Source organism: Coregonus clupeaformis, unplaced genomic scaffold (genome assembly GCF_020615455.1).
Source record: "Coregonus clupeaformis isolate EN_2021a unplaced genomic scaffold, ASM2061545v1 scaf0295, whole genome shotgun sequence".
Classification (NCBI taxonomy): Eukaryota; Metazoa; Chordata; class Actinopteri; order Salmoniformes; family Salmonidae; genus Coregonus; species Coregonus clupeaformis.
This window is the reverse complement of record NW_025533750.1, coordinates 205001-220952: the sequence shown is the minus strand read 5'-3', so window position 1 is coordinate 220952 and position 15952 is coordinate 205001. Positions and strand designations below refer to the sequence as shown.

Below are 15952 nucleotides of genomic sequence, written 5' to 3'. Positions count from 1 at the left end.
GGGATGAATTTGTGCTATGACCAAAACCCATCAGTGTCAATAGTAAAGTTAGTAACAGGACAGTGTAAGGGACAGACAGACAGACAGACAGACAGGTTAGTAACAGGGCAGTGTAAGAGACAGACAGACAGACAGACAGGTTAGTAACAGGACAGTGTAAGGGACAGACAGACAGGTTAGTAACAGGACAGTGTAAGGGACAGACAGACAGGTTAGTAACAGGACAGTGTAAGGGACAGACAGACAGGTTAGTAACAGGACAGTGTAAGAGACAGACAGACAGGTTAGTAACAGGACAGTGTAAGGGACAGACAGACAGGTTAGTAACAGGACAGTGTAAGGGACAGACAGACAGACAGGTTAGTAACAGGACAGTGTAAGAGACAGACAGACAGGTTAGTAACAGGACAGTGTAAGGGACAGACAGACAGGTTAGTAACAGGACAGTGTAAGGGACAGACAGACAGACAGGTTAGTAACAGGACAGTGTAAGAGACAGACAGACAGGTTAGTAACAGGACAGTGTAAGGGACAGACAGACAGACAGGTTAGTAACAGGACAGTGTAAGGGACAGACAGACAGACAGGTTAGTAACAGGGGAGTGTAAGGGACAGACAGACAGGTTAGTAACAGGACAGTGTAAGGGACAGACAGACAGGTTAGTAACAGGACAGTGTAAGGGACAGACAGACAGGTTAGTAACAGGACAGTGTAAGGGACAGACAGACAGGTTAGTAACAGGACAGTGTAAGGGACAGACAGACAGGTTAGTAACAGGACAGTGTAAGGGACAGACAGACAGGTTAGTAACAGGACAGTGTAAGGGACAGACAGACAGGTTAGTAACAAGACAGTGTAAGAGACAGACAGACAGGTTAGTAACATGAGAGTGTAAGGGACAGACAGACAGACAGGTTAGTAACAGGGGAGTGTAAGGGACAGACAGACAGGTTAGTAACAAGACAGTGTAAGAGACAGACAGACAGGTTAGTAACAGGAGAGTGTAAGGGACAGACAGACAGACAGGTTAGTAACAGGACAGTGTAAGGGACAGACAGACAGACAGGTTAGTAACAGGACAGTGTAAGAGACAGACAGACAGGTTAGTAACAGGACAGTGTAAGGGACAGACAGACAGGTTAGTAACAGGACAGTGTAAGGGACAGACAGACAGACAGGTTAGTAACAGGACAGTGTAAGAGACAGACAGACAGGTTAGTAACAGGACAGTGTAAGGGACAGACAGACAGGTTAGTAACAGGACAGTGTAAGGGACAGACAGACAGGTTAGTAACAGGACAGTGTAAGAGACAGACAGACAGGTTAGTAACAGGACAGTGTAAGGGACAGACAGACAGGTTAGTAACAGGACAGTGTAAGAGACAGACAGACAGGTTAGTAACAGGACAGCGTAAGAGACAGACAGACAGGTTAGTAACAGGACAGTGTAAGGGACAGACAGACAGACGGGTTAGTAACAGGACAGTGTAAGAGACAGACATACAGGTTAGTAACATGACAGTGTAAGAGACAGACAGACAGGTTAGTAACAGGACAGTGTAAGAGACAGACAGACAGGTTAGTAACAGGACAGCGTAAGAGACAGACAGACAGGTTAGTAACAGGACAGTGTAAGGGACAGACAGACAGACGGGTTAGTAACAGGACAGTGTAAGAGACAGACAGACAGGTTAGTAACAGGACAGTGTAAGAGACAGACAGACAGGTTAGTAACAGGACAGTGTAAGGGACAGACAGACAGGTTAGTAACAGAACAGTGTAAGAGACAGACAGACAGGTTAGTAACAGGACAGTGTAAGAGACAGACAGACAGGTTAGTAACAGGACAGTGTAAGGGACAGACAGACAGGTTAGTAACAGGACAGTGTAAGAGACAGACAGACAGGTTAGTAACAGGACAGTGTAAGAGACAGACAGACAGGTTAGTAACAGGACAGTGTAAGGGACAGACAGACAGACAGGTTAGTAACAGGACAGTGTAAGAGACAGACAGACAGGTTAGTAACAGGACAGTGTAAGAGACAGACAGACAGGTTAGTAACAGGACAGTGTAAGGGACAGACAGACAGACAGGTTAGTAACAGGACAGTGTAAGGGACAGACAGACAGACAGGTTAGTAACAGGACAGTGTAAGGGACAGACAGACAGGTTAGTAACAGGACAGTGTAAGGGACAGACAGACAGACAGGTTAGTAACAGGGCAGTGTAAGAGACAGACAGACAGGTTAGTAACAGGACAGTGTAAGAGACAGACAGACAGGTTAGTAACAGGACAGCGTAAGAGACAGACAGACAGGTTAGTAACAGGACAGTGTAAGGGACAGACAGACAGACGGGTTAGTAACAGGACAGTGTAAGGGACAGACAGACAGACAGGTTAGTAACAGGACAGTGTAAGGGACAGACAGACAGGTTAGTAACAGGACAGTGTAAGGGACAGACAGACATACAGGTTAGTAACATGACAGTGTAAGAGACAGACAGACAGGTTAGTAACAGGACAGTGTAAGAGACAGACAGACAGGTTAGTAACAGGACAGCGTAAGAGACAGACAGACAGGTTAGTAACAGGACAGTGTAAGGGACAGACAGACAGACGGGTTAGTAACAGGACAGTGTAAGAGACAGACAGACAGGTTAGTAACAGGACAGTGTAAGAGACAGACAGACAGGTTAGTAACAGGACAGTGTAAGGGACAGACAGACAGGTTAGTAACAGAACAGTGTAAGAGACAGACAGACAGGTTAGTAACAGGACAGTGTAAGAGACAGACAGACAGGTTAGTAACAGGACAGTGTAAGGGACAGACAGACAGGTTAGTAACAGGACAGTGTAAGAGACAGACAGACAGGTTAGTAACAGGACAGTGTAAGAGACAGACAGACAGGTTAGTAACAGGACAGTGTAAGGGGCAGACAGACAGACAGGTTAGTAACAGGACAGTGTAAGAGACAGACAGACAGGTTAGTAACAGGACAGTGTAAGAGACAGACAGACAGGTTAGTAACAGGACAGTGTAAGGGACAGACAGACAGACAGGTTAGTAACAGGACAGTGTAAGGGACAGACAGACAGACAGGTTAGTAACAGGACAGTGTAAGGGACAGACAGACAGGTTAGTAACAGGACAGTGTAAGGGACAGACAGACAGACAGGTTAGTAACAGGGCAGTGTAAGAGACAGACAGACAGGTTAGTAACATGACAGTGTAAGGGACAGACAGACAGACAGGTTAGTAACAGGACAGTGTAAGAGACAGACAGACAGGTTAATAACAGGACAGTGTAATAGACAGACAGACAGGTTAGTAACAGGACAGTGTAAGAGACAGACAGACAGGTTAGTAACAGGACAGTGTAAGAGACAGACAGACAGGTTAGTAACAGGACAGCGTAAGAGACAGACAGACAGGTTAGTAACAGGACAGTGTAAGGGACAGACAGACAGACAGGTTAGTAACAGGACAGTGTAAGAGACAGACAGACAGGTTAGTAACAGGACAGTGTAATAGACAGACAGACAGGTTAGTAACAGGACAGTGTAAGGGACAGACAGACAGGTTAGTAACAGGACAGTGTAAGAGACAGACAGACAGGTTAGTAACAGGACAGTGTAAGAGACAGACAGACAGGTTAGTAACAGGACAGTGTAAGAGACAGACAGACAGGTTAGTAACAGGACAGTGTAAGGGACAGACAGACAGACAGGTTAGTAACAGGACAGTGTAAGGGACAGACAGACAGACAGGTTAGTAACAGGACAGTGTAAGAGACAGACAGACAGGTTAGTAACAGGACAGTGTAAGGGACAGACAGACAGACAGGTTAGTAACAGGACAGTGTAAGGGACAGACAGACAGACAGGTTAGTAACAGGACAGTGTAAGGGACAGACAGACAGGTTAGTAACAGGACAGTGTAAGGGACAGACAGACAGACAGGTTAGTAACAGGGCAGTGTAAAAGACAGACAGACAGGTTAGTAACAGGACAGTGTAAGGGACAGACAGACAGACAGGTTAGTAACAGGACAGTGTAAGAGACAGACAGACAGGTTAGTAACAGGACAGTGTAATAGACAGACAGACAGGTTAGTAACAGGACAGTGTAAGAGACAGACAGACAGGTTAGTAACAGGACAGTGTAAGAGACAGACAGACAGGTTAGTAACAGGACAGTGTAAGAGACAGACACAGGTTAGTAACAGGACAGTGTAAGGGACAGACAGACAGGTTAGTAACAGGACAGTGTAAGAGACAGACAGACAGGTTAGTAACAGGACAGTGTAAGGGACAGACAGACAGGTTAGTAACAGGACAGTGTAAGGGACAGACAGACAGGTTAGTAACAGGACAGTGTAAGAGACAGACAGACAGGTTAGTAACAGGACAGTGTAAGAGACAGACAGACAGGTTAGTAACAGGACAGTGTAAGGGACAGACACAGGTTAGTAACAGGACAGTGTAAGGGACAGACAGACAGACAGGTTAGTAACAGGACAGTGTAAGGGACAGACAGACAGACAGGTTAGTAACAGGACAGTGTAAGGGACAGACAGACAGGTTAGTAACAGGACAGTGTAAGAGACAGACAGACAGGTTAGTAACAGGACAGTGTAAGGGACAGACAGACAGACAGGTTAGTAACAGGACAGTGTAAGGGACAGACAGACAGGTTAGTAACAGGACAGTGTAAGAGACAGACAGACAGGTTAGTAACAGGACAGTGTAAGAGACAGACAGACAGGTTAGTAACAGGGCAGTGTAAGGGACAGACAGACAGGTTAGTAACAGGACAGTGTAAGAGACAGACAGACAGGTTAGTAACAGGACAGTGTAAGAGACAGACAGACAGGTTAGTAACAGGACAGTGTAAGGGACAGACAGACAGACAGGTTAGTAACAGGACAGTGTAAGAGACAGACAGACAGGTTAGTAACAGGACAGTGTAAGAGACAGACAGACAGGTTAGTAACAGGACAGTGTAAGAGACAGACAGACAGGTTAGTAACAGGGCAGTGTAAGGGACAGACAGACAGGTTAGTAACAGGACAGTGTAAGAGACAGACAGACAGGTTAGTAACAGGACAGTGTAAGAGACAGACAGACAGGTTAGTAACAGGACAGTGTAAGGGACAGACAGACAGGTTAGTAACAGGACAGTGTAAGGGACAGACAGACAGACAGGTTAGTAACAGGACAGTGTAAGAGACAGACAGACAGGTTAGTAACAGGACAGTGTAAGAGACAGACAGACAGGTTAGTAACAGGACAGTGTAAGGGACAGACAGACAGGTTAGTAACAGGACAGTGTAAGAGACAGACAGACAGGTTAGTAACAGGACAGTGTAAGAGACAGACAGACAGGTTAGTAACAGGACAGTGTAAGGGACAGACAGACAGGTTAGTAACAGGACAGTGTAAGAGACAGACAGACAGGTTAGTAACAGGACAGTGTAAGAGACAGACAGACAGGTTAGTAACAGGACAGTGTAAGGGACAGACAGACAGACAGATGTCTAATTCCTCCATGCCTCGTCCTTACAGAAGGAATACCTCATAATCATCATCATCAGTCCAAAGTACCATGAGACTGTGACCTCATCACCGGTTAGCTTGGAGAACGACGAGAGGATCCTCAACACAGTCTACATACACAAACAGGTACCTCAACACTGTCAGACCTCAACACAGTCTACATACACAAACAGGGACCTCAACACAGTCAGACCTCAACATAGTCTACATACACAAACAGGTACCTCAACACAGTCTACATACACAAACAGGACCTCAACACTGTCAGACCTCAACACAGTCTACATACACAAACAGGGACCTCAACACTGTCAGACCTCAACACAGTCTACATACACAAACAGGGACCTCAACACAGTCTACATACACAAACAGGTACCTCAACACAGTCTACATACACAAACAGGTACCTCAACACAGTCTACATACACAAACAGGGACCTCAACACAGTCAGACCTCAACACAGTCTACATACACAAACAGGGACCTCAACACTGTCAGACCTCAACACAGTCTACATACACAAACAGGTACCTCAACACAGTCTACATACACAAACAGGGACCTCAACACAGTCTACATACACAAACAGGGACCTCAACACTGTCAGACCTCAACACAGTCTATATACACAAACAGGGACCTCAACACAGTCTACATACACAAACAGGGACCTCAACACTGTCAGACCTCAACACAGTTTACATACACAAACAGGGACCTCAACACTGTCAGACCTCAACACAGTCTACATACACAAACAGGGACCTCAACACTGTCAGACCTCAACACAGTCTACATACACAAACAGGTACCTCAACACTGTCAGACCTCAACACAGTCTACATACACAAACAGGTACCTCAACACAGTCTACATACACAAACAGGTACCTCAACACAGTCTACATACACAAACAGGGACCTCAACACTGTCAGACCTCAACACAGTCTACATACACAAACAGGGACCTCAACACAGTCTACATACACAAACAGGGACCTCAACACAGTCTACATACACAAACAGGTACCTCAACACAGTCTACATACACAAACAGGTACCTCAACACAGTCTACATACACAAACAGGGACCTCAACACTGTCAGACCTCAACACAGTCTACATACACAAACAGGTACCTCAACACAGTCTACATACACAAACAGGTACCTCAACACAGTCTACATACACAAACAGGTACCTCAACACAGTCTACATACACAAACAGGGACCTCAACACAGTCTACATACACAAACAGGTACCTCAACACTGTCAGACCTCAACACAGTCTACATACACAAACAGGGACCTCAACACAGTCTACATACACAAACAGGTACCTCAACACTGTCAGACCTCAACACAGTCTACATACACAAACAGGGACCTCAACACAGTCTACATACACAAACAGGTACCTCAACACAGTCAATATACACAAACAGGTACCTCAACACAGTCTACATACACAAACAGGTACCTCAACACAGTCTACATACACAAACAGGGACCTCAACACAGTCTACATACACAAACAGGTACCTCAACACAGTCTACATACACAAACAGGGACCTCCACACTGTCAGACCTCAACACAGTCTACATACACAAACAGGGACCTCAACACAGTCTACATACACAAACAGGGACCTCAACACAGTCAGACCTCAACACAGTCTACATACACAAACAGGTACCTCAACACAGTCTACATACACAAACAGGGACCTCAACACTGTCAGACCTCAACACAGTCTACATACACAAACAGGTACCTCAACACTGTCAGACCTCAACACAGTCTACATACACAAACAGGGACCTCAACACAGTCTACATACACAAACAGGTACCTCAACACTGTCAGACCTCAACACAGTCTACATACACAAACAGGTACCTCAACACTGTCAGACCTCAACACAGTCTACATACACAAACAGGGACCTCAACACAGTCTACATACACAAACAGGGACCTCAACACTGTCAGACCTCAACACAGTCTACATACACAAACAGGGACCTCAACACTGTCAGACCTCAACACAGTCTACATACACAAACAGGGACCTCAACACAGTCTACATACACAAACAGGGACCTCAACACAGTCTACATACACAAACAGGTACCTCAACACAGTCTACATACACAAACAGGTACCTCAACACTGTCAGACCTCAACACAGTCTACATACACAAACAGGGACCTCAACACTGTCAGACCTCAATACAGTCTACATACACAAACAGGGACCTCAACACAGTCTACATACACAAACAGGGACCTCAACACTGTCAGACCTCAACACAGTCTACATACACAAACAGGGACCTCAACACAGTCTACATACACAAACAGGTACCTCAACACAGTCAATATACACAAACAGGGACCTCAACACAGTCTACATACACAAACAGGGACCTCAACACAGTCTACATACACAAACAGGGACCTCAACACAGTCTACATACACAAACAGGGACCTCAACACAGTCTACATACACAAACAGGTACCTCAACACAGTCTACATACACAAACAGGGACCTCAACACAGTCTACATACACAAACAGGTACCTCAACACAGTCTACATACACAAACAGGTACCTCAACACTGTCAGACCTCAACACAGTCTACATACACAAACAGGGACCTCAACACAGTCTACATACACAAACAGGTACCTCAACACTGTCAGACCTCAACACAGTCTACATACACAAACAGGGACCTCAACCCAGTCTACATACACAAACAGGTACCTCAACACAGTCAATATACACAAACAGGTACCTCAACACAGTCTACATACACAAACAGGTACCTCAACACTGTCAGACCTCAACACAGTCTACATACACAAACAGGGACCTCAACACAGTCTACATACACAAACAGGTACCTCAACACAGTCAATATACACAAACAGGTACCTCAACACAGTCAATATACACAAACAGGTACCTCAACACAGTCTACATACACAAACAGGTACCTCAACACAGTCTACATACACAAACAGGTACCTCAACACAGTCTACATACACAAACAGGTACCTCAACAATGTCAGACCTCAACACAGTCTACATACACAAACAGGGACCTCAACACAGTCTACATACACAAACAGGTACCTCAACACTGTCAGACCTCAACACAGTCTACATACACAAACAGGGACCTCAACACAGTCTACATACACAAACAGGTACCTCAACACTGTCAGACCTCAACACAGTCTACATACACAAACAGGGACCTCAACACAGTCTACATACACAAACAGGTACCTCAACACAGTCAATATACACAAACAGGTACCTCAACACAGTCTACATACACAAACAGGTACCTCAACACAGTCTACATACACAAACAGGGACCTCAACACAGTCTACATACACAAACAGGTACCTCAACTTAGTCTACATACACAAACAGGGACCTCAACACAGTCTACATACACAAACAGGGACCTCAACACTGTCAGACCTCAACACAGTCTACATACACAAACAGGTACCTCAACACAGTCTACATACACAAACAGGTACCTCAACACAGTCTACATACACAAACAGGGACCTCAACACAGTCTACATACACAAACAGGTACCTCAACACAGTCTACATACACAAACAGGTACCTCAACACAGTCTACATACACAAACAGGGACCTCAACACAGTCTACATACACAAACAGGTACCTCAACACAGTCTACATACACAAACAGGGACCTCAACACAGTCTACATACACAAACAGGGACCTCAACACAGTCTACATACACAAACAGGTACCTCAACACTGTCAGACCTCAACACAGTCTACATACACAAACAGGGACCTCAACACAGTCTACATACACAAACAGGTACCTCAACACAGTCAATATACACAAACAGGTACCTCAACACAGTCTACATACACAAACAGGTACCTCAACACAGTCTACATACACAAACAGGGACCTCAACACAGTCTACATACACAAACAGGTACCTCAACACAGTCTACATACACAAACAGGGACCTCAACACTGTCAGACCTCAACACAGTCTACATACACAAACAGGGACCTCAACACAGTCTACATACACAAACAGGGACCTCAACACAGTCAGACCTCAACACAGTCTACATACACAAACAGGTACCTCAACACAGTCTACATACACAAACAGGGACCTCAACACTGTCAGACCTCAACACAGTCTACATACACAAACAGGTACCTCAACACTGTCAGACCTCAACACAGTCTACATACACAAACAGGGACCTCAACACAGTCTACATACACAAACAGGTACCTCAACACTGTCAGACCTCAACACAGTCTACATACACAAACAGGTACCTCAACACTGTCAGACCTCAACACAGTCTACATACACAAACAGGGACCTCAACACAGTCTACATACACAAACAGGGACCTCAACACTGTCAGACCTCAACACAGTCTACATACACAAACAGGGACCTCAACACTGTCAGACCTCAACACAGTCTACATACACAAACAGGGACCTCAACACAGTCTACATACACAAACAGGGACCTCAACACAGTCTACATACACAAACAGGTACCTCAACACAGTCTACATACACAAACAGGTACCTCAACACTGTCAGACCTCAACACAGTCTACATACACAAACAGGGACCTCAACACTGTCAGACCTCAATACAGTCTACATACACAAACAGGGACCTCAACACTGTCAGACCTCAACACAGTCTACATACACAAACAGGGACCTCAACACAGTCTACATACACAAACAGGTACCTCAACACAGTCAATATACACAAACAGGGACCTCAACACAGTCTACATACACAAACAGGGACCTCAACACAGTCTACATACACAAACAGGGACCTCAACACAGTCTACATACACAAACAGGGACCTCAACACAGTCTACATACACAAACAGGTACCTCAACACAGTCTACATACACAAACAGGGACCTCAACACAGTCTACATACACAAACAGGTACCTCAACACAGTCTACATACACAAACAGGTACCTCAACACTGTCAGACCTCAACACAGTCTACATACACAAACAGGGACCTCAACACAGTCTACATACACAAACAGGTACCTCAACACTGTCAGACCTCAACACAGTCTACATACACAAACAGGGACCTCAACACAGTCTACATACACAAACAGGTACCTCAACACAGTCAATATACACAAACAGGTACCTCAACACAGTCTACATACACAAACAGGTACCTCAACACTGTCAGACCTCAACACAGTCTACATACACAAACAGGGACCTCAACACAGTCTACATACACAAACAGGTACCTCAACACAGTCAATATACACAAACAGGTACCTCAACACAGTCAATATACACAAACAGATACCTCAACACAGTCTACATACACAAACAGGTACCTCAACACAGTCTACATACACAAACAGGTACCTCAACACAGTCTACATACACAAACAGGTACCTCAACAATGTCAGACCTCAACACAGTCTACATACACAAACAGGGACCTCAACACAGTCTACATACACAAACAGGTACCTCAACACTGTCAGACCTCAACACAGTCTACATACACAAACAGGGACCTCAACACAGTCTACATACACAAACAGGTACCTCAACACTGTCAGACCTCAACACAGTCTACATACACAAACAGGGACCTCAACACAGTCTACATACACAAACAGGTACCTCAACACAGTCAATATACACAAACAGGTACCTCAACACAGTCTACATACACAAACAGGTACCTCAACACAGTCTACATACACAAACAGGGACCTCAACACAGTCTACATACACAAACAGGTACCTCAACACTGTCAGACCTCAACACAGTCTACATACACAAACAGGGACCTCAACACTGTCAGACCTCAACACAGTCTACATACACAAACAGGGACCTCAACACTGTCAGACCTCAACACAGTCTACATACACAAACAGGGACCTCAATACAGTCTACATACACAAACAGGTACCTCAACACAGTCTACATACACAAACAGGGACCTCAACACAGTCAGACCTCAACACAGTCTACATACACAAACAGGGACCTCAACACTGGCAGACCTCAACACAGTCTACATACACAAACAGGTACCTCAACACAGTCTACATACACAAACAGGGACCTCAACACTGTCAGACCTCAACACAGTCTATATACACAAACAGGGACCTCAACACTGTCAGACCTCAACACAGTCTACATACACAAACAGGGACCTCAACACTGTCAGACCTCAACACAGTCTACATACACAAACAGGTACCTCAACACAGTCTACATACACAAACAGGGACCTCAACACAGTCTACATACACAAACAGGTACCTCAACACTGTCAGACCTCAACACAGTCTACATACACAAACAGGGACCTCAACACAGTCTACATACACAAACAGGTACCTCAACACAGTCAATATACACAAACAGGTACCTCAACACAGTCTACATACACAAACAGGTACCTCAACACAGTCTACATACACAAACAGGGACCTCAACACAGTCTACATACACAAACATGTACCTCAACACTGTCAGACCTCAACACAGTCTACATACACAAACAGGGACCTCAACACAGTCTACATACACAAACAGGTACCTCAACACTGTCAGACCTCAACACAGTCTACATACACAAACAGGGACCTCAACACTGTCAGACCTCAACACAGTCTACATACACAAACAGGGACCTCAACACTGGCAGACCTCAACACAGTCTACATACACAAACAGGTACCTCAACACAGTCTACATACACAAACAGGGACCTCAACACTGTCAGACCTCAACACAGTCTATATACACAAACAGGGACCTCAACACTGTCAGACCTCAACACAGTCTACATACACAAACAGGGACCTCAACACTGTCAGACCTCAAAAAGAGGGTGTCTTGTCCTGCTCCTGCAGTCATCAGCAACATAGCATTGGGGTAGGTGCAACAGAGCATTGGGGTAGGTGCAACAGAGCATTGGGGTAGGTGCAACAGAGCATTGGGGTAGGTGCAACAGAGCATTGGGGTAGGTGCAACAGAGCATTGGGGTAGGTGCAACAGAGCATTGGGGTAGGTGCAACAGAGCATTGGGGTAGGTGCAACAGAGCATTGGGGTAGGTGCAACAGAGCATTGGGGGAGGTGCAACAGAGCATTGGGGTAGGTGCAACAGAGCATTGGGGTAGGTGCAACAGAGCATTGGGGTAGGTGCAACAGAGCATTGGGGGAGGTGCAACAGAGCATTGGGGTAGGTGCATGTCTGACATCAATGTGTGCAATTACAGTGATCATTTAATATGGTCAATTTAAAAATGTTTTATATAACATAAACATACTGTTGACACGTAGGCTATGATGTAATGTTATGTTTTGCCTTGTGCGGTAGGTTTTGTGGGTTTTGACACTCTTATGTAGGTGTCATAACCAGCCATAAAATAACGCAATATATGCCACAACAGGTCTAAATATATGTGTTATGACAGGGTTATGACCATATTATGACAGGTTATGACAAGTTATGTCAGCTGTTATGACATGGTGGAAGCAGCCAGATGTAGCAGTCTGGGGTAGCCGGATGTGTTTCATACTGTTATGACATGGTGGAAGCAGCCAGATGTAGCAGTCTGGGGTAGCCGGATGTGTTTCATACTGTTATGACATGGTGGAAGCAGCCAGATGTAGCAGTCTGGGGTAGCTGGATATGTTTCATACCGTTATGACATGGTGGAAGCAGCCAGATGTAGCAGTCTGGGGTAGCCGGATGTGTTTCATACTGTTATGACATGGTGGAAGCAGCCAGATAGAGCAACACAGTCTACATACACAAACAGGGACCTCAACACAGTCAGACCTCAACACAGTCTACATACACAAACAGGTACCTCAACACAGTCTACATACACAAACAGGGACCTCAACACTGTCAGACCTCAACACAGTCTACATACACAAACAGGTACCTCAACACTGTCAGACCTCAACACAGTCTACATACACAAACAGGGACCTCAACACAGTCTACATACACAAACAGGTACCTCAACACTGTCAGACCTCAACACAGTCTACATACACAAACAGGTACCTCAACACTGTCAGACCTCAACACAGTCTACATACACAAACAGGGACCTCAACACAGTCTACATACACAAACAGGGACCTCAACACTGTCAGACCTCAACACAGTCTACATACACAAACAGGGACCTCAACACTGTCAGACCTCAACACAGTCTACATACACAAACAGGGACCTCAACACAGTCTACATACACAAACAGGGACCTCAACACAGTCTACATACACAAACAGGTACCTCAACACAGTCTACATACACAAACAGGTACCTCAACACTGTCAGACCTCAACACAGTCTACATACACAAACAGGGACCTCAACACTGTCAGACCTCAATACAGTCTACATACACAAACAGGGACCTCAACACAGTCTACATACACAAACAGGTACCTCAACACTGTCAGACCTCAACACAGTCTACATACACAAACAGGGACCTCAACACAGTCTACATACACAAACAGGTACCTCAACACAGTCAATATACACAAACAGGTACCTCAACACAGTCTACATACACAAACAGGGACCTCAACACAGTCTACATACACAAACAGGGACCTCAACACAGTCTACATACACAAACAGGTACCTCAACACAGTCTACATACACAAACAGGGACCTCAACACAGTCTACATACACAAACAGGGACCTCAACACAGTCTACATACACAAACAGGTACCTCAACACTGTCAGACCTCAACACAGTCTACATACACAAACAGGGACCTCAACACAGTCTACATACACAAACAGGTACCTCAACACTGTCAGACCTCAACACAGTCTACATACACAAACAGGGACCTCAACACAGTCTACATACACAAACAGGTACCTCAACACAGTCAATATACACAAACAGGTACCTCAACACAGTCAATATACACAAACAGGTACCTCAACACAGTCTACATACACAAACAGGTACCTCAACACAGTCTACATACACAAACAGGTACCTCAACACAGTCTACATACACAAACAGGTACCTCAACAATGTCAGACCTCAACACAGTCTACATACACAAACAGGGACCTCAACACAGTCTACATACACAAACAGGTACCTCAACACTGTCAGACCTCAACACAGTCTACATACACAAACAGGGACCTCAACACAGTCTACATACACAAACAGGTACCTCAACACTGTCAGACCTCAACACAGTCTACATACACAAACAGGGACCTCAACACAGTCTACATACACAAACAGGTACCTCAACACAGTCAATATACACAAACAGGTACCTCAACACAGTCTACATACACAAACAGGTACCTCAACACAGTCTACATACACAAACAGGGACCTCAACACAGTCAGACCTCAACACAGTCTACATACACAAACAGGTACCTCAACACAGTCTACATACACAAACAGGGACCTCAACACTGTCAGACCTCAACACAGTCTACATACACAAACAGGGACCTCAACACTGTCAGACCTCAACACAGTCTACATACACAAACAGGGACCTCAATACAGTCTACATACACAAACAGGTACCTCAACACAGTCAATATACACAAACAGGTACCTCAACACAGTCTACATACACAAACAGGTACCTCAACACAGTCTACATACACAAACAGGGACCTCAACACTGTCAGACCTCAACACAGTCTATATACACAAACAGGGACCTCAACACTGTCAGACCTCAACACAGTCTACATACACAAACAGGGACCTCAACACTGTCAGACCTCAACACAGTCTACATACACAAACAGGTACCTCAACACAGTCTACATACACAAACAGGTACCTCAACACAGTCTACATACACAAACAGGGACCTCAACACTGGCAGACCTCAACACAGTCTACATACACAAACAGGTACCTCAACACAGTCTACATACACAAACAGGGACCTCAACACTGTCAGACCTCAACACAGTCTATATACACAAACAGGGACCTCAACACTGTCAGACCTCAACACAGTCTACATACACAAACAGGGACCTCAACACTGTCAGACCTCAACACAGTCTACATACACAAACAGGTACCTCAACACAGTCTACATACACAAACAGGTACCTCAACACAGTCTACATACACAAACAGGGACCTCAACACAGTCTACATACACAAACAGGTACCTCAACACTGTCAGACCTCAACACAGTCTACATACACAAACAGGGACCTCAACACAGTCTACATACACAAACAGGTACCTCAACACTGTCAG

At 45.0% G+C, this 15952-nt stretch overlaps 1 protein-coding gene across 2 annotated transcripts in view; it reads left to right on the top strand.

The window, feature by feature from the left end:
- Window positions 1-15952, top strand: part of LOC121534203 (E3 ubiquitin ligase TRAF3IP2) — a 79710-nt gene that overhangs the window by 58324 nt on the left and 5434 nt on the right. For both annotated transcript variants that reach the window (XM_041840766.2, XM_041840765.2), the window contains exon 8: window positions 5568-5684. In XM_041840766.2, the coding sequence (XP_041696700.1) occupies window positions 5568-5684 (117 nt within the window). The remainder of the gene's footprint in view (window positions 1-5567; window positions 5685-15952) is intronic.